Source organism: Callorhinus ursinus, unplaced genomic scaffold, assembly GCF_003265705.2.
Source record: "Callorhinus ursinus isolate GAN/ISIS: 27379988/994484 unplaced genomic scaffold, GSC_fseal_2.0 scaffold21, whole genome shotgun sequence".
NCBI classification, from domain to species: domain Eukaryota; kingdom Metazoa; phylum Chordata; class Mammalia; order Carnivora; family Otariidae; genus Callorhinus; species Callorhinus ursinus.
Genome location: NW_027397083.1, coordinates 16,340,814 through 16,361,072, shown reverse-complemented (window position 1 = coordinate 16,361,072; position 20,259 = coordinate 16,340,814). Strand labels below are relative to the sequence as shown.

Here is a 20,259-nt window from a genome sequence, read left to right as displayed (position 1 = left end):
TTGGCATGTAATATACGCAAGAAACATCAAGAAGTTCTGTCTAGGGCAGGGGTTGGCAAACTGTGGCCAGTGGGCCAAATCTGACTGACAGCCTATTGTAAAGTTTTAATTGGAACATGAATACATTTACATATTTTCAGATAGTTGCTTTTCTACTATGGTGGCAGATTTGAGTCGTTGCTACAGAGAGCATATGACCATTAGAGCCTTAAATATTTGCCCCTGGCCCTTTCCAGAAAAAAATTGGTGACCCTTCTTCTGGAGCATAAAGTTGGAGGTAGGCAGAAAAAGATGAAAGGTTGATGGAAGGCTGCATATGCCAAGCTAAAGCTGAAAAGCCTGGGATCCTATAAGCCCAGGAGAGTCCCTGGAGGGATTTAAGTAGGGAGCAAACAGGGTGAAATTGGAATTTGAATTATAAGATGTCATAGTTCAGGTATAAATTGAAAGTCTGAACCTAAGTTGCAGCAGTAGGTGTGGAAGAGGGGGACACATAAGAAATTCAGGCTGAACATGAATGATGAATTGGGATTGGGGGTGCTATTGAGGTTGATGGCCAGGTTGGCTTCTGACATTACAGGTATCATTGCTTGGGAGCACATCTTAAAGCTTATTTGAATAGAAATAGAATTGTAACAAAAAGTCTTCTTAAGGGGCGCCTGGGTGGCTCAGTCCTTAAGCGTCTGCCTTCGGCTCCGGTCATGATCCCAGGGTGCTGGGATTGAGCCCCGCATCTGGCTCCCTGCTCGGTGGGGAGCCTGCTTCTCCCTCTCCCACTCCTCCTGCTTGTGTTCCCTCTCTTGCTGTGTCTCTCTCTGTCAAATAAATAAGTAAAATCTTTAAAAAAAAAAAAAAGTCTTCAGTGCAGAAGTCTACTTTAAGTGTGTTGTTTTTTAAAAGCTACTTAGAAAGTGTGGACATCAGAATTTATAAAGAAACTCGGTGCTTTGAGTATGTGTGGAAGGCAATATATGTAGTCTTTGCAGTTAGCATTCCGCTTACTGTTTAGAATAGAGTGCTTTGGGTTCTGAATGTGCACAACTGTACCACTTCCTCAAAGGACATCAAGATAAAATTTTTCTTTATTGGTAATTCAAGTTGTGGCCACTAGGTGTCACTAATAGGTAAGCATTTTTAGTGCTTCTTAAAAAGGCAAATATTGATAATAAACAGATTTATAGGCTGGTGGTTTTCAAAACTGAAGACTTCCTTATAATCTTCAGATTTATTGAAGATTCCAAAACACTTGTGTTTTTGTGGGCTTTATGTATTTATATTTACCAAATATCAATTAAAATAAAATTTTTAAATATATTTAAAATAAACCCACTATGGGGCGCCTGGGTGGCTCAGTCGTTAAGCATCTGCCTTCGGCTCAGGTCATGATCCCAGGGTCCTGGGATAGAGCCCCACATTGGGCTCCCTGCTCTGCGGGAAGCCTGCTCTCCCTCTCCCACTCCCTCTGCTTGTGTTCTCTCTCTCGCCATGTCTCTCTCTGTCAAATAAATAAAATATTTAAAAAAAATAAAAATAAAATAAACCCATTACAGGGGCACCTGGGTGGCTCAGTTGGTTAAGCAGCTGCCTTCGGCTCAGGTCATGACCCTAGGGTCCTGGGATCGAGCCCCACGTCCGGCTCCCTGCTCAGCCGAAAACCTGATTCTCCCTCTCCCTCTGCCTGCCACTCTGCCTACTTGTGCTCTATCTGTCGAATAAATAAATAAAATTTTTTTTAAAAATATAAAATAAACCCATTGCATATTAATATTTTTTTAACAACTGTATTTTCCTAAACAGTAGTTTTAGAAGAGTAGCATTTTCATATTTGCTTCTACATTTATTATTTCAGCTAAAGTATATAAAGAAAACCCAGCCTTGGGGCGCCTGGGTAGCTCAGTTAAGCATCTGCTTGAGCTCGGGTCATGATCCTGGGTTCCTGGGATTGAGCCCCACATCAGACTCCCTGCTCACTGGGGAGTCTGCTTCTTCCTCTCTCTCTGTCTCTCCCCCTGCTTGTGTTCTCACACTGTCTCTCTCAAATAAATAAATATAAAGTCTTTTTAAAAAAAGCAAGAAAAAGGAAAACCCAGCTTTGTATAGATTTGTAGTTGGGAAAGGGAGGAATATTTTAATTAAAATATTTTAATTTTCAGACAAGTATGAATATTTTTATTTGATACTCAAAAGTTTTTTATTTTATAAACTTAACAAGTAGTAGTTTTTTCGACTTTTCATGCTTGTTACGTTAAAAATCTATTGGTTTGTCTTACCCCCGAATGTATCTTTAATCCATGAATGATTTTGTAACATTATCCATTGGTCATGTGAAAATATATCAGCTCATTAATGTACATATTCTGTTTCACTTTTTTCCACATTTTAAAAAATTGTGGTAAAATATAACAAAATTTGCTGTTACAGCCATTTTTAAGTGTACAGTTCAGTAGCATTAATTATATTCACACTGTTGTGCAACTATCACAACTATCCCCAGGACATTTTCATCACACCAAAAAGAAACTTTGTAACCATTAAGCAGTAACTCTCCATTCCCTTTCCCCCAGTTGCTGGTAATCTTTAATCTACTTTCTGTTTTATGAATTTGCCTACTCTAAATATCTAATATAAATATGCCTGTCTTATTTCACTTAACATGTTTTCAAGGTTCATCCATGTTACAGCATGTTTTCACAATTATTGCTGTTTATGGCTGAATACTCTTCCATTATAAGTTTATCCGTTGTATGTTCATTTTGTTTATCTTTTCATCTATTGATGGACATGGTTGTTTCCACCTTTTGACTATTGTAAATAATGCTGCAGTGAACACTGGCATACAAATATCTGTATCTTTTTTTCAATACATCTAGAGTAGAATTTCTGAGTCATATGGTAATTATATGTTTAGCTTTTTGAGGAACCACCAAACTTTTCCACAGTGGTTGCACCATTTTACATTCCCACCAGCAATGCATGGGGTTCCAATTTCTTCACATCCTCACCAATACTTGTTATATTTTGGTTTTGGTGTGTTGTTGTTTATTGTAGCCATCCTAGTAGGTGTAAAGTGGTATCTCATTGAAGTTTTGATTTGTATTTCCCTAACAACTAATGATGTTGAGCATCTTTTCAAGTGCTTACTGGCCATTTCCTTATCTTCTTTGGAGAAATGTCTATTCAGATCTTTTGCACATATTTTAATTGGGTCATTTCTCCTTTTGTTCTTGAGTTGTGGGAGTTCTTTATATACACTAGATATTAAACCCTTATCAGATACATGATTTGAAAATATTTTATCCTATTCTGTAGGTTGACATTTCACTTTTGATAGTGTCCATTGATGCACAAAAATTTGAAATTCTTATGAAGCCAAATTTATCTTTTTTCTTCTATTGCTTAGACTTTTGGTGTCATATTTAGAATCCATTGCCAAATACAAGGTCATGAAAATTTACCCCTATATTTTCTTCTAAGAGATTCATGATTTAGCTCTTACATTTAGGTCATACATTTTTACAGTATCAAAAATAACACTTATTAATAGTACCACTGATCTCATCAGTGAACTCCTTAAATAGTGGGATGTTGTCAAGCTCGTAGTGGTAGATACACATTTTCCAAAATTCTAATTTTCATTTGAAACCTCAAATTTTATCATTGGCAGCAAATGCTGTCAATTGTTTTCGTTGAATGGCAGGTTCACTTCATTAATTTTTAAGAATACCAAGTCTGCCAAATACCCAAGTCTGAATAGGCATAATGTGTGTGTCAATCATCTTTTTAAATGAAAATGGTGTCCCATGGGGAGAAAAGTGGCTAGTTCATCTTGTAACTCAAACAATTGCATAGATGTTCTTCCGAGAGATAACCATCATACTTCATAACAGAAGTGCTTGTGTACCTCTCATTTCATCACACAGAATGTTAAGACATTTACTCAATAGTAAAGATTTAATACAAATAATTTTTACTGCTTCACCAAGGACTATTCTTTTTTTATAATTTTTTAATTTCTTTTTAAGTAATCTCTACCCAACATGGGGGTCAAGCACACAACCTCAACCTCATGAGTTGCATGCTCCATCAAATTGAGCCAGCCAGGCGCCCCCAGGACTATTTTTAAGTGAAACTGGCTCCCCCCCCTTAAAATGCATGGCAGTGAGATGGCAAAGTATATGGCCACTAGTATAGTTTGGTGTCACTGCCTCAACTCGTGCTAACTAAGGCACCAGTAGTTTTACCCATCATTTTTATAAATGTGAACAGAGTGAAAAAGATAAATAACATTTAACATTTTATGAAAACAATTTTAACGTCAGAAGAAGGATCTTGGGGGGAAACCCCAAAAGGTCCTGGGACCATACTTTAAGAACTGCTATTACAGGCTATGGTAATAGTTTGTTAATAACAACCAGTGCAACTGAGTAAATTTTAAAGATTAATTGGCTTTATTATTCGATTCATGGATCAGGCAGCATCCCATCGAGCAAGGAGAGGGACCTCAAAAAGGCTACAGAAAAGGAAGGGTTTTTAAAGGTAGAGAGTGGAAAAAATTAAATTATTAGCAAAAAATCCATTGTTTAGGCAAGATGGCCCTCCTAAGGTGAAATGAAAGGGGTCTATCAGTAAATTTCCTAGTGCTGACCAGTAAATTTCCTAGTGCTAACTGGTTAATGGTTACATTTCTGGGGCTTGAAACTACAGTTAGGTGTTATTAAGTCTTGGTGGTGTACTGACTTGGGGCCTTAACCTAAGGTGACACCATTTTGAACCTGTGGTTTTGTTTTTTTTTTTTACAAGTTATGTACTTGAATGAAAAAAGTAAAAATTGAGATAGTTCTAATCTTGCAGTTTTTTTCCATTGAATTTCAGTGAAATTTTCTCTCTATATGAGCTATTTTATATGTTTTTTTTTAATTTCGGGGCACGTGGGTGGCTCAGTCATTAAGTGTCTGCCTTCGGCTCCAGGTCATGATCCCAGGGTCCTGGGATCAAGCCCCACATCGGGCTCCCTGCCCAGCAGGAAGCCTGCTCCCTCTCCCACTCCCCCTGCTTGTGTTCCCTCTCTTTCTGTCTCTCTCTCTGTCAAATAAATAAATAAAATCTTTAAAAAAAATTTTTTTTGTATAAGCCTTGGCTCTAAACCAGAATTTTGCATAATTTAAATGTAGAAGTAAAAAAGAAGAGATAACTGTATATTAACTTACATGTTAGGTGTCTTATGGTTTCTTTAATCTAGGGAAACCATGAGTTCTGGAGTAGCACATCTGATGGCAGATGTCTGTGGTGGGGCCAGGGGAAAAGAAACAGTATCCTATGGTGCTGACGTTTACAAATGCTGGGCTGAGATTGGGCTTCAGAGTCACCTGGGAACCTTTAGAAGTATAATATTTAAGCTTCATTACTACTGCTACCACCCCCTACCCGCCTACCCCCACCAAAAGTTCTGTTTTAGTAAGTCCAGCAATCTGGGTTCTTTGTTTTGTTTTGTTTTAAAAGCTCTCTACTGATTGTAATGTACAAACCAGCTTTGAGAATCTCTAACCCAGGGTGTTTTTAAAAGCCAAATGGGCAAAACTTGAATTTGAAGAAATTTTACCTACAACCTTTTATCTGCTTCTAGGTTCTTGTTATAAATAAAAGTGTTTTTAAAGTTATCAGGAAGGATATTTAATATTTCATCTTTTTACTCTCCCAGAATTTGATCCTCCAGCTCCCTTTGTCACTCGTTTTTTGAACACAAGAGCAATGAAGGAAACCTTTAAGAGCTACATGGAATTGCTTGTTAGCATTGCTTTGGACCCTGACACAATGCAAGCCTTAGAGAAGAGCAATGGTACAGTCTGCTAAGTAGTACTTTCTTGGTAGTACTTCATGGATCTTCTTTATTCTTGTCTGTTAGTTACATGTTTAATATATGGATTTTATAACAGATATCTGTACATTGTCAATTCACAAATCCATGATATTTATTCTATAAAGTAATCCTATAATTCATGAATTGTCAATACTTGAACAACTTTATACTGAATGTATTTTTATTGATTTCTACACATGGAAAAATTATATAACTACCCACAAGTCTTCACTAAGTGTCTGTATTACACGCAAGGTCCAGATGTCAATATATTATACTTTCTGATAATTGGAAAGATGAACTGGATAATAGTGGTATAAAGATTATAAAATCATATATTTGTGTCTAGTAAAAGATACATCACAGAATAATTATTTTCTAATCAATTAATAGTAAAACAATGCATGCATTGTGTTATATTCATTAATATTAGTCCTTTATACTCTTCCTTTAATAACTTTTTCTTATAGTGAAAGAGATGAAATTAATATCTGAAATAAACTGGTGATTCATTTATTTAATGTTGCTCACTAATATTTACCCCTCAGCTACTATGGCATTCTCCAAGGACAACTGAAAAAAAGGAACAGAAGGATTAATGAGCCAGTTTCCATTACCCTTCTATCAAAATGAATTGTATGCATGTATGATCAAAAGATAGTAACAAAGAAAAATCACTAACAATATACTTCAACAGCAGTGCCTTATAATACGTATTTTATTTCCACATACTTTAATACACATTGTTCTGTTTTAATCCCAAAACAATTCACACAGCCATTTTGTAGATGAAGACAGTGAGGCTCATAGAAGTGACTTGCTTAAGAGCCCACAATTAAAAAAAAACAAACAAACCCACAATTTCCAAGTAACCAAGAAGGGATTAAAATCCAAGGTCTAATTTCTGGTCCATCATTTTTTTGACCATAAAATCAGAGGCAGTAATCTGTACATCAGTCAGTTTAGAATCATGTAGAGCTGGAAGAGACGTTAGGGATTACCTAGTCTAAAACACTTACTTTGTAGACTAAGGTTCAAAGAGATTAAATGTATTTCATAGAGTTATAGAACAAGTTAATGGTAGAATAACCATAATTAAAACCCAATAGTTAATTCCCCAGGTTGGCATTTTTGCCATTAAATGTTTTTTTCACCCAATCAAAACTCTTTGCATCATAGAATACACATCTCTTAGTACTGGTCATTCCTGGGTAGTTGTATTTTAATTGATTTTTTTTTCTATTGCTCATCATTGTTTTATGATTTTTCTCCATTTGCTATAAGGGAGAAGGACATTAATTGTTCTATTTTAAAAATAATCCACAAATGTTTACAACATTGTTTTGTGAAATGTAAATTCTTACAGTTTTTGAAATGATTTAATCACTGCTAGAAAGGTAAAAGAAAACTATCAAGGTGTGGTATAGTGACCTTAGAACGCATTCCTCACTAAGGACTTTTTCTTCAATTAGAAGTGTTCTTTTGCTGGTCACTGTGCTTATGTTTGTATTCCAAATATAAAGAATCATTTTATCCAGGTACGAAATTAGTAGCCAGATTCTGAGGATTATATATACATTTTCAGAAAGGTTATTAAAGGTGATTAGTATTATGAAATACATTATTTTGCTGATAAATAAATAATCTAGTAACCTAAAATATTTAATATAGCACCAAAAGTAATTAATAGTCTGATGAAAGTGCTTTTCTTTTTTTTTAAGATTTTATTTATTTGACAGAGAGAGACACAGTGAGAGAGGGAACACAAGCAGGGGGAGTGGAGAGGGAGAAGCACGCTTCCCGCTGAGCAGAGAGCCTGATGCGGGGCTCGATCCCAGGACCCTGGGATTGTGACCTGAGCCAAAGGCAGATGCTTAATGACTAAGCCACCCAGGTGCCCCGAAAGTGCTTTTCTTAAAGGAGCTTAAAGTTTTTCTAAAGTTTCCTTAGAAAAAGAAAGTGAAAAGTTTTAGTTAGAAATCTTTATCTACTTTTACTCTCCCCTTTTCTGAAATAACTCTTTGGCTCTTGTGTTTTTGAAACTGGATTTTGATCATTTTTTTTTCCCTTACGTTTTCTCTGGCCCAAACTACAGTTAAATTAAGAATATCATACTTGGGAGGGCGCCTGGGTGACTCAGTCAGTTAAGTGTCTTTCTTTGTCTCAGGTCATGATCCCAGGGTCCTGGGATCGAGCCCCTCATCAGGCTCCCTGCTCAGCAGGGAGTCTGCTTCTCCATCTCCCTCTGCTGTTCCCCCTGCTGTTCCCCCTGCTTGTGCACTCGTTTTCTCTCTCTCTCTGTCAAATAAATAAAAGCTAAAAAAAAAAAAAAAATCGTGTCTGGTATTTTACAGAATTTTATAATGTCAGGTAAATCTATATTTTGTAATATGATTATTTGGATGATAAATGAGGTCTAGAGAAATTAGGCAATTTGCTTACTGGTCACTTAGCTGTCATCAGTCAGTTCTAGTAGCAGAGACAAGGTTAAAACCCAGGACTTCTGATCCTGTCATTCTATGCTGCTTTTTTCTCACTTGGCTATTGCAGACCTATTTTTCAAGTTAGCTTTTGTTCAGAAAGCTACATGTCCAGTATTTTAAAAGTAGTATTTATATATACCCATGAATTTAATGTCTTAACTTTGAGGAAAAGTTGGATTTTTTACAGGTTTTTGTGTTGATAGTTTATCCTGTTAAAATAAATTTTTATCTTGTTTTAGACGAGCTACTTTTGCCTCATATGAAAAAAATAGATAGCATGCTGAACGATAACCGAAAGAGACTTCTTTTGAATCTTCATTTGGATCAGTCATTCAAGGTATTTCCTTCAGATGATTTATTAGCAAACTCACTGGCAGTCATAGCCTTAAGTGTAATAGGCAGGAAATTTATGAAAGTCATTCTCAGTTTTATACAGTTTTTCACCCAATGAAAATTTGATTTTTATTCATTATGAGTCTGTTCAGCTTGTCTTTTTATTTTATTAAGCCCATTCTTAGTGTTAATCATTTGCTTTTCACTGCTTAAATTCATTTTTTAGGCTTTTATATGCATCTAGAATTCCTTCTACATAATTTCCAGATGTTTTCAAAAGTACTTCCTTTAAACTACCAAATTTCAGTCATTTTTCTTTTAAACCTTTTCAAAATTTTCATATTTCATCTATAATTAGAATTGGCCTTTTCTTAGCATAGTTATCAAAATTCCCTTACATGCCTGATTTACTCAGTATCTGAGGAAAAACTGATCCTAACATAATGGCAGATATATATAGTTATATCTGTTAATACAGCTTGGAACTCTTAAGTTGGTTTTGGTGTTATCAGAAATATAGAACAACAAAAAGCTAATCTAAACACAAAATTTATCATAGAAGCTACTTCGTAGTCAAAAATTTCCAGCTTTTCTTATTATTGAAAGTATAACATACAACATTTAGAATCATTTGATCATATCTACCTTGGGAGAAGTTTTTTTATGCATTTGTATAGCTTTTTATTTTTATCAAGAGACTTTATTTTTATAGCAGTTTTAGGTTTACAGCAAAATTGAGCAGAAAGTACAGAGAGTTCCTATCTACCACACATGAACAACTTTCCCCATCATCAGCATGTCCCACCAGAGTGGTACATTCATCATAATTGTTGAACCTATATTGACTCATCCTTCTAACCTGAAGTCCATAGTTTGCATGACTCACTCATGGTGGTGTACATTCTGTTGCTTTGAAGAAGAAAAGTATAATGACATGTTACCTACTATTAAGGTGTCATACAGAGTAGTTTCATTGCCCTGAAAATACTCTGTGCTCTATTTATCCTTCCCTCCTTTCCCACCTAACCTCTGGCAACCACTGATCTTTTTACTGTCCTCTATAGTTTTACCTTTTCCAGAATGTCCTATAGTTGAAAACCATATCATATGTAACCTTTTCAGATTGGCTTCTTTCAAATACTAATAAGAATTTAAGGTTCTGGGGCACCTGGCTGACTCAATCAGTAGAGCATATGACTCTTGATCTCAGGATTGTGAGTTCAAGCCCCACATTAGGCATAGAGCTTGCTTTTTAAAAATAAAAAATAAAGATCTAAAAAATCACTTGTTAAAAAAAAAAGATTTTTTTTCTAACATGTCTTTTTATGGCTTGACAGTTCATTTCTTTTTACCAGTGAATAATATTCCATTGTCTGAATATACCACAGTTTATCTATTCATGTACTGAAGGACATCCTGGTTGCTTCCTTATCTTGGCAGTTATCAATAAAGCTACTATGTAAACATTTGTGTGCAGGTTTTTGTGTGGATATAAGTTTTCAACTCATTCGGGTAATTTGTATAGCTTTTTCACATCCCTGTTTTATCTAAACTCCACATAAAAGTGAAAGCTGACTTCATTTTAGCTAGGTGAAAATTAAAGCTCTGAGATTTGAGTTCAAAATTAAATCTCACCAGAGGTGCCTGGCTCGCTCAGTCAACAGAGCCATGTGACTCTTGATCTGGGGGTTGTAAGTTTGAGCCCTGCATTGGGTGCAGAGTTTTCTTTAAAAAAAAAAAAATCAAATTTAAATGACACCAAACTACTAATAGTCCTATATTCTTCACTGACATGCACTTGCAAAGAAAAAAAAGTCAAAAGGTAGTATGAAACTTAGTACTTAGAATCTGTTCTACTGACTCCTAGTCCAGTATTTTCGGCTTAACTGCTGTCATCAAATGAAATTTGGAAAATGCCATATTTTCTGCAGAGAAGAGAATGCTGTTATATGTGTTTTCTAAAAATTTACTAAATCTTTAAAATGACCAGTTTGGGCTTCCCATTTTATTTTAAAGATTTTATTTTTTTATGTAATCTCTACACTCAATGTGGGGCTCAAATTTACACCCCTAAGATCAAGAGTCACATGCTCCACTAACTAAGCCAGCCAAGCCACCCATTGGCTAGCCATTTAGAAATGTTAAACCAGTTCTCTAATAACTTGTATTAAAATAAAGCTACCACTTGGAATTTAATAATTCAGTAGGTATTTAAGGCTTATGCAATAGTTATGATGAACAACTGAAAAATTAGTTTTCATATTCTTACTTTCAAAGAAAAAAACCACAAAATTTCTAATTTTGAATTAGTTATTTTTATTATTTTCATTTTAGCAACTTGCATTTCAAAGCCAAAATACATGCACAGTATTACTATATGATTTTAAAATAGTAAAATACTACAAATAGTAAATTATAAAAGATTAAAAAATTTTCTATTCATTAGAAATAATTAACACCATTAACATGATCTCAGTAATTTTGGGAATCCTAAAGCCTTTTGAAGTTAATCATGTTCTGTTTTCCTCTGAAATCCATGTGCTTCCAACATCTTTAGCTAGCGTCTTAACACGAAAAGTGCTTGAGAACTCAAGAGTCTGGAAGAGAGTTGGCTCTAAAAGTTGTAACTGTTTATAAAACAGTGTAGCTTATCAAATGGGAACTCCGTTCTGAATAATAAATATAATGGGAGCACTTGAACCCTTTTAGTGTCAAAATAATAAATGATTGTATTAACTCAGTTTAATCTTCTAAAACAACTTTTTTTTTTTTTTTTTTAGTAATCTCCATGGCCAACTGAGCCAACCGGGTGCCCCTTAAAACAGTACTTAAACTAGTTAAATTTAGCTACAAATATCATTCAGTTATTATTTGTAGTTTTTCATGTCCAAATGATTTGCCAAGTAGGTAAGGGCAAAATATGCCAGTGACTTTTTTTTTTTTTTAATCTTTTACTGTTAACGTTAATCACCATACATCACATCATTAGTTTTTGATGTATATGCCAGTGACTTTTAATGAGTGGCCTAGAATTGGTTTGGCCACATGGCCACTAAGTTATCAGTGAGTAACTACTGTGTCATTGTGGCCAGAAAATGCATCAGGGTCTGTTTCAGACTCATGAATTCATACAACTGAGGTCAAAAGAAGCAGAGAGGTGGTGAAGCCAGAGAAGTATTATAATGCTACTTGTTTTCACTGTTCTCATCAGGGAGAGATCCCATTCATCTAATCAGATGCGTTCTTTATAGCAGGGCTTGGCCAAGAGTAGGGTGTTGACAGTGGTTGAATTGGTAGAGCTTTGAAGAAACCTGTGTCCCTCTTTCTCCTACTTTGAAGCCACAGAGAGGCATTTCTAGAACTCTCTGGCTTGTTAAGGAGTCCCTACAGTGCCATGTGCTATTGGCATAAAACAGGTCATAAGGTAAGGTTCACCCAGATTCAAGGGATGAGGAAGTAGATTCCACATCGTGATGGAGGAGCTACAAAGAATTTGTGGCTCTGTTTAATACCCATGTGTATTTCTATATTGTATATATTTACCATACCCCATCTATATATGTGTGTACTATATATAAATGTATGTATATATTTCTGTATTTTTCAAATAGCTGGAAGTAGTTTGGATTAGTTTTCTTCTGATGTCAGTTATTTTTGCTTTATTTTAAAGAATGCTTTAGAAAGCTTTCCCGAACTAACAATAATTACTCGAGACTCCAAAGCAAAAAGTGGGGGTTCTACTATTTCTAAAATCAAAATGAATGGCAAAACTTATAATAAGAAAACTCTAAGGACTTCTAAAACAACCACCAAATCTGCACAAGTAAGTATATATGGTTTGATATAATTACACCTTTTCCAGTTAATATAATTCCTCTTTAAAATATTGAAATGAGCAAATACTTTACTGTATTGTTACTAACTGTGAAGTCTTTTCAGGTAGGAATGAGCAGCTCCAGCTCAAAGAACAGATACTCGGTCTTACTTTGTTTTTCTCCATTGCCCAGCACAGTATCTGCATGTAGTTAGTGCCTGCAGTTTTGTTTTTTTGTTGTTTTTTTTTAAGATTTTATTTATTTTATTTGAGAGAGACACTGAAAGAATGAGTGGGAGGAGGGGCAGAGGGAAAAGCAGACTCCCTCTGAGCAGCAAGCTGGATGTGGGGCTCCATCCCAGGACCCTGGGGTCATGACCTGAGCCAAAAGCAGATGCTTAACTGACTGAGACACCCAAGCACCCAGTGCTTGCAGATTTTTAAAATAAGATGAATAGGCAAGGAATTACCTGATGCCTATATTTATATTTTCTGTATATTTTTTTGTCATTAGATACAAATGCATATAGGTAAGTATGCACATGTTCCATAAGATTCAATATTCCATATCTGCAAAATTATTGAAATTAGAATTCACTCATTTTCAAACATAGTCTAAATTACTGCCTTTTTAGAAATCAGTTTAGCAACATCAATTTCACGTCAAAAATATATTTTGTAGAAACACATTCACAAATGCATAAAAATGTATGCTTTTGCTCATTGCCTAATTATAAGAGCAATCCAGTTATGCATCACCAGTGGGAAACTGGATAAATAAAGAGCCATCCAGATAATGTAATACTATGTAATTTTTAAAAAGAGACTCATTCATTCTTTCAGTAAAATGTTTTGAGTTCCTATTATGTGCTGAATACAGTTCTAAGCACTAGGAATACAACTGTGAAAAATGGTCAGAATGCCCTGCCCTCATGTAATTTTTAGCAGGAGGGGGTTATATGTAATAAATAGAAAGATGCAAGGTTTAGTTAGATTAAAAACAAGTTATAAAAAATAAAGTTGCAGAACAATATGTGTAGTAGGATTTCCTTCCCATTACAGAATTTGTGTCATTAATACATGTTATACATGGAAAAATATGGAAGAATATATATACCATGCTTTTAACCTTATTTATGTCTGAAGCAAGAGATTATAGGATTCTTTTACTTTATAAGTCATCTTACATGTTTACTGTTTAAATTTTTCTGTTTAAATTTTTTTGAAATATTGTGTGTTTATATTCAGAAAAAAAGAGTGAAGATTCTAAAATACAATTTAAATTCTTTTTTTTAAAAAAAGATTTTATTTGACAGAGAGAGACAAAGCAAGAGAAGGAACACAGCAGGGGGAGTGGGAGAGGGAGAAGCAGGCTTCCGGCTGAGCAGGGAGCCCGATGCGGGGCTCGGTCCCAGGACCCCGGGATCATGACCTCAGCCAAAGGCAGACAGACACTCAATGACTGAGCCACCCAGGCGCCCCTACAATTTAAATTCTTATTTTGAATAAGCCTCTTGTCCATATTTAAGCCTATATCTAGCCATATTAGTCATTTATTTTTAAGATTTCCGGGCGCCTGGGTGGCTCAGTTGGTTAAGCGACTGCCTTCGGCTCAGGTCATGATCCTGGAGTCCCGGGATCGAGTCCCGCATCGGGCTCCCCGCTCAGTGGGGAGTCTGCTTCTCCCTCTGACCCTCTTCCCTCTCGTGCTCTCTATCTCTCATTCTCTCTCTCTCAAATAAATAAATAAAATTAAAAAAAAAAAGGTTTCCATTAAGACTTTTGGTCTAGTATTTTTGTAAAAGTATTCACAGTTCAAAAATTCCATGAAATAAATATGACTATAAACTCTTCTTTTTATAGGAGTTTGCTGTTGATCCAGAGAAAATACAGCTGTATTCTTTGTATCATTCACTCCATCATTATAAATATCATGTTTATCTGATATGTAAAGATGAGGTAATTTTTTTCATTTATTTAAAAAAGAAGTGTTTTTCTGAACTTTAAGGAGACTATAGCTATAGTATGTTTTAATGTCTTAAAGAGAATTGTTAAAAAATACATGTGTCTATATTGTCTTGTAAATAATGTTATTCTGAGTCTGTTATGTGTTTTGCTCATATTAATCTGAGGCTCTTCCAGAGCTGTAAGTGGTAATGTTTTTAAGCTGTTATGCTTGCTTTACATTGCCATAATAAATGGTACTTGATTTCATTTTCTTCACTCATAATCCATCATGATCCTGCTTTAATTCACTTCAGTCACTGCTTTGATATCCTACTGTCTTCCTTATCACTAAAATGGCCTTCTCCCACTTAATTGCTGAGAAAGGGGTTTTTGTGCATGGTCAGGAAGAAATGATAGTTAAAATTTAATTGTAACTTTTACGTATCATAATTTAAGTTGCTCAGAAGTTATATATGACAATAATACCATTTTGTGGGTGGGATAGATTTTATTTATTTGACAGAGAGAGAGAGACAGCGAGAGAGGGAACACAAGCAGGGGGAGAGGGAGAGGGAGAAGCAGGCTTCCCGCCAAGCAGGGAGCCTGATGTTGGGCTCTATCCCAGGACCCTGGGATCATGACCTGAGCTGAAGACAGACGCTTAACGACTGAGCCACCCAGGCGCCCCGTGGGTGGGATAGAATGATCAAGTTCCTCAAAGCTTAAATGGCTGTGGACTGGACTTTTTTATCAGCACTACCACCTGTTTAAGAGTTAAGTTGGATTGAGGCTACACTTGATGTATTTGGTGATAATCGGTGGAAAGATGTTCATAAATCTAACCTAGCAAAGGAGAAAATAAAGATTGTCATGCAAAATATGATGACTATTTTTACATTGCTCTGAATTGCAGAATTCACCCCAAAATTTGTCACTTAGCTTTTAACACAGGAAGGAATTCAGAAGTTTGAACCATTTTTTTTTTCTAGCCTTCCTCTTTGCCCTCATGGAGCTAAAAATGATAGGATTAGACTTCACCCAAATTTATACGAAATAATCATTCTCCACGGATGGAATTTTTTTTTTAAATCAGTATTTGTAGGTGTATTCATAAAATCCTTTTCATTCAAGATACAGAAACCCGTAAACCCTTATGAAGAGCCCATAAAGTGATAAGTATAAGCTAATATGGTCATTCTCTTTATTTTAGATTTCTTCTGTGCAGAAAAGAAATGAAGACTTAGGACAGGAAGAAATTGTTCAACTTTGTATGAAAAATGTAAAATGGGTGGAAGACCTATTTGAAAAATTCGGAGAACTTCTAAATCATGTACAGCAGAAATGTTCCTAACATTTCCACGAAAGTTCCGTCTGTGTTATAGCACTAATGAACTGGCAGAGATGGAGGGCCAAAGCGGGTGTAGGGCCTCAGATAAGTGAATGTGAAGCGGTGGTCTCCTGCAGGCACACCTGCTTTGCTCATAGAACTTACTGATGACCTCTGCTGAAGGACAGTCGTGCTGCCCAGGAAGTCAGTCCTTTGGAAATGGACCTAAAATCCCACCACATTTTTATCCTAATGAATGATTTTTCTATTTTGTAAACCATTGGGTAACTGAGTTTTATTTTCAGAAATGTTTTTTGACAAAATGATGAAGCATGCACTAAATATAATTTTTCTTTTTTGCTTGAGAGATAACACTTCAGTAACTTGATTATTTTTTTCCTGACTCTGACTAAACACCAGAACGAAAGAGAGGTGGCACCAAACGCCTATGTTTATATTTGTGTCTGGCCACAAAATGGAAAGTATTGTACATTATGTAAACAGATCTGGTGTGATGTGACATTTTGTATGAGAATATCCTCAATTTAAAATATGAAATTCAGAAACTGCATTCTGCTTTACGAACTCCTTTTACTCTTAACATGTTCAGGAAACTGGATGTGGAATTGGTGCAATTCTAGGACTGCTTTTTGTGTCAAATTATATTGTAATGAAAAAAAACAATGACATACTATTTTCCCTATCTCAAAGAAAAGTATTTTCCTTTATACTGTTTTTTCCTTTGGAAAAATTTTCAATTGTACATTTTATTTCACTAATAGTTGTATTTTTCACAAGGAAAATGTGGTTATAATTATGTTTGATGTATCTGTACTACACTTTTCATTATTTTCAGTAAATCTTATTTAGTTATATATTGAATTTCTATTGTGAATTCTATCTTGAGGTAACCATTTTTGTTTATATGGATTTGCTTCAGTGTTATCCAGAATATGCATTCAGTACTAGAATTAGTGTAGCTTTATAAGTGGAGTTGTGTTAGACACTGCAGTCATTTTCTAATTCATGAAAATCGATTCCTTACTAGTACTTGATTAACCAATTTGTCAAAATCAAAATTAACCACCATTATACATTTGGAAGAATAAAATTTATAAATAGGCGACATGCAGTGTTAAACACAGCTTACCTAACTCTTAGAACTGGAAGTGGTAGAACTCTCCTTTTGGTGCCTTTCCAACTTTTATACATGCTGTTGTAGCTTTCTTTAGTTTGATAGCTAGTGTTTCAAGTAGTTTAGCTGAGACAGTGAATGTATTAGGTTCAACATGACCTTTTGTTTTATTTGTGTTTGCCAACAGGATGCCTTATTTGTTTGAGAAAAAGATTTACTAGTGTCCTTCTAAACGATCTCCTTTTTTAGGATTCTAAAGAAGTTGTTAATCATCATACTTTTTGTTTATTTTACCACCATTTAGTGCCTTAAGTCCTATCAAGAAAGCAGTGTTCCTGCTCAATGCCCAAATAAGACGTGCTTATGTGGACATTGCTGTTGTCTTGATTTTGAGTTAACAGGCCAACTTCTTATACTTAAAACCTTGGTAAACTGGCAAAAAATTAAAGATAACATGTGACTTGATTTGAGAATGAAACATTGTAGCATTGAGTAGAAAATGAGTATTTGAGTTAAGCTTACATATTTATTTCTGATGTTATCTTATTAAAAGCAATAATCCTTAATCAAACAATCATTGTACCTGCCATTAGACAAGGTACTAATAGAAGTTTCTCTCAATGGTTAAATATTCCATTTCTGAAAACTTTTTTTAAAAAGACCAGTTTAAACAGTTTATTTTGAAAACAAGAGTAACCTATTAGATTCATTTTGCCTAACTCAAATGAGACTTCTCAGCAGTGAGAGCATCATAAAATTGATTTTGCTAACTGGAGAAGAGTAGGAAGCAGCCATATTTCTTTCTGATATGATTCTGGACAGAATTGGTTTCTTTCATTTACGAAGTGCAGAGTAGATAACTACATCTCCTAATGTAGTGTTATACGTACATGTCTTTACTCCCCCCAGCTTACTTTTCTGAATCATTGATGTTTAAACATTTTTAAGAGCTGTCATGCATTTAGGTAACACTTGAAGTACATGTTCGAAATCACTAGCCACATCTCCTTCGTAAGGCCCATGGAAAACAGGGACGTTTTCTTAAAGTTGATCTTATGTTTCCTATAGAAAATAACCCATTTCCTTTTCAACTTCAGTTGCCCCTCAAAATGTTGGTAATTGTATTCATTGTAGTAGAACAAGTGTTTTCATAATATCAGAGGCCAAGTCTTTGATAACTGCCTGAAGGAGACCCAGTTGTTTTGCACCATCTTCTCTCATTTGATCGTATATTATATATTATAGGCAAGGACATCAAACTTGGGCCTTAGCAAAAAGTGGGACTCTTATTACGATGTCCATTCATGAGTCCTTTCTTTGTATGAAGTTGAATAAATACCTAGCTGGTTAGCATTCACATTCCTTGCCAGGGAGTTTGAAATTTATAATAGAGAAATAATTTTAGGTTGTAGATAGAGTTTAAGAGGTAAAGCACATATTGCCACCACCCAGGAAAACATTTTTAAGGAAGATTGGATTTTCCTCCCTACAGATACCTGGAAATAATTTAATATAAAAAATCATTTTGTGTTGATGTTTATTTGTAGTTCAGATTAGTGGTTATAGAATGGGCTTCCTTGTTCCCATTTTCATGATAACCCGTTTTCCACTTATTTGATCCTCTAATGAAGTCACAAATTTATCATGACTTAATGAATTATCATGGTAAGTCAACAATAGAAACCGTCCATATTTTTATTATACTATCAAATAGAAAACATTGGTGGGATGGAAAAATCCTAATTTAAAACAGCTTAGAAAATGTTCAGATTACCTTTAAGTTTCTAAATTTCTTTAAATTTCTAAAACTTTTAAAAGTGAAAATTACAGGTGACTCATACCTTATTACTCTTTTCAGAGCTTTCCTCACATTTTTTAAAGTCTCACTTCCCTTTTAATATATATATTTATTTTTGTTAAAACAGCTTTTTTCCAGTCTATGATTTTGGAAATATACCCATAAAACCAATATAGCAGCAAGGTTATTGAATCAGCTTTGGGTCCCAAAAGTTGCTTCAGATGTGCAAGTTGTGAATTTTACTGTATTTGTAGAATACAATTTTTGTTTTAAACTGTAGTTCCATCTTCTCAAAAATGCTTTTCAGATAGAGTAAACTGTCCCAGGATAACTGCTTCTACCTGTGTCAATTGCATTTGACACATAACTGCACAAATGAACAATGTACACTATTGGTTGTACATTAACTTACATGTACAACTTTTGGCATCTATGTTCACAAATGCATGTTTTCGAAAATCACCTTTATTTATAAGTGACAATAATTGAAGTTAAGGATACAAAGAAACCTGCATTTGTAGCCCAGAGTTTTAAGTGGTCCATAATACAATGTATGGAAATGTGAAAGACAATTTTGTATATTTGTTTGTTACTAACTCAGATCATTAAAATGAAAACAATTTTTTAAACAACAAAATCAGAATGTTTTAAGGTGTTTTTTTTTTAAGAACCGAAAACTGAGGTATTCTATTAACCAAAAGCATCATCACGTTATAAATTCTTCACACCACACATAGTATGTTGTAAAGTCCTAAACAAAGTTATTAGGAACAAATCTATATAAGCTATTGAGTACGTAAATACGAATTTATCCTGATTCCTTAATTTTCAGAATAATAAGATCCTGCCTTTACCTTCATATGATTTTTTAAAAACTATTTCAAGTAAATATATATTCAGCATATTCGCTGTGTCTTAATTTTTTTTTAAAGTAATCTCTAGGGGTATCTGGGTGGCTCAGTCGCTTAAGCATCTGCCTTCGGCTCAGGTCATGATCATGGGGTCCTGGGATCAAGCCCCGCATCGGGCTCCCTGCTTGGCACGGAGTCTCTTCCCTCTCCCTCTGCCTCTCCCCCTGCTCCTGCTTTCTCTCTCTCAAATAAATAAAATCTTTAAAAAATAATCTCTACACCCAGCATGGGGCTCGAACTCACAACCTGAGATCAAGAGTTGCACACTCCACTGACTGAGCCAGCCAGGCGCCCCAGTTAGTTTTGATTGTAAAAGCACTTTTCATTCCTTGACTTATGTTGTTCAAAACTAAATCTAATCAATGATCTCTATCAAAAAAGGTTTTAAAATTCTGTAACATTGCTGTTTTATTCCCCATTGGTTGCTAAAATTGTGTTCATTTAGAAACTAGTCATTTGGGCGCCTGGGTGGCTCAGTTGGTTAAGCGACTGCCTTCGGCTCAGGTCATGATCCTGGAGTCCTGGGATCGAGTCCCGCATCGGGCTCCCTGCTCAGCGAGGAGTCTGCTTCTCCCTCTGACCCTCTTCCCTCTCGTGCTCTCTGTCTCTCATTCTCTCTCTCTCAAATAAATAAATAAAATCTTAAAAAAAAAA

General features: G+C 35.1%; 1 protein-coding gene across 6 annotated transcripts in view; it reads left to right on the top strand.

Moving 5' to 3' along the window:
* The window catches only part of QSER1 (glutamine and serine rich 1), a 79,382-nt gene extending 60,051 nt beyond the window's left edge, over nucleotides 1-19,331 (top strand). For all 6 annotated transcript variants that reach the window (XM_025879003.2, XM_073904790.1, XM_025879000.2 and 3 more), the window contains 5 exons: nucleotides 5,699-5,836; nucleotides 8,580-8,677; nucleotides 12,344-12,496; nucleotides 14,351-14,446; nucleotides 15,645-19,331. In XM_025879003.2, coding sequence (XP_025734788.2) covers nucleotides 5,699-5,836; nucleotides 8,580-8,677; nucleotides 12,344-12,496; nucleotides 14,351-14,446; nucleotides 15,645-15,785 — 626 coding nt within the window. In that variant the 3' untranslated portion in view covers nucleotides 15,786-19,331. The remainder of the gene's footprint in view (nucleotides 1-5,698; nucleotides 5,837-8,579; nucleotides 8,678-12,343; nucleotides 12,497-14,350; nucleotides 14,447-15,644) is intronic.
* The last annotated feature ends 928 nt before the right edge of the window (nucleotides 19,332-20,259 follow it).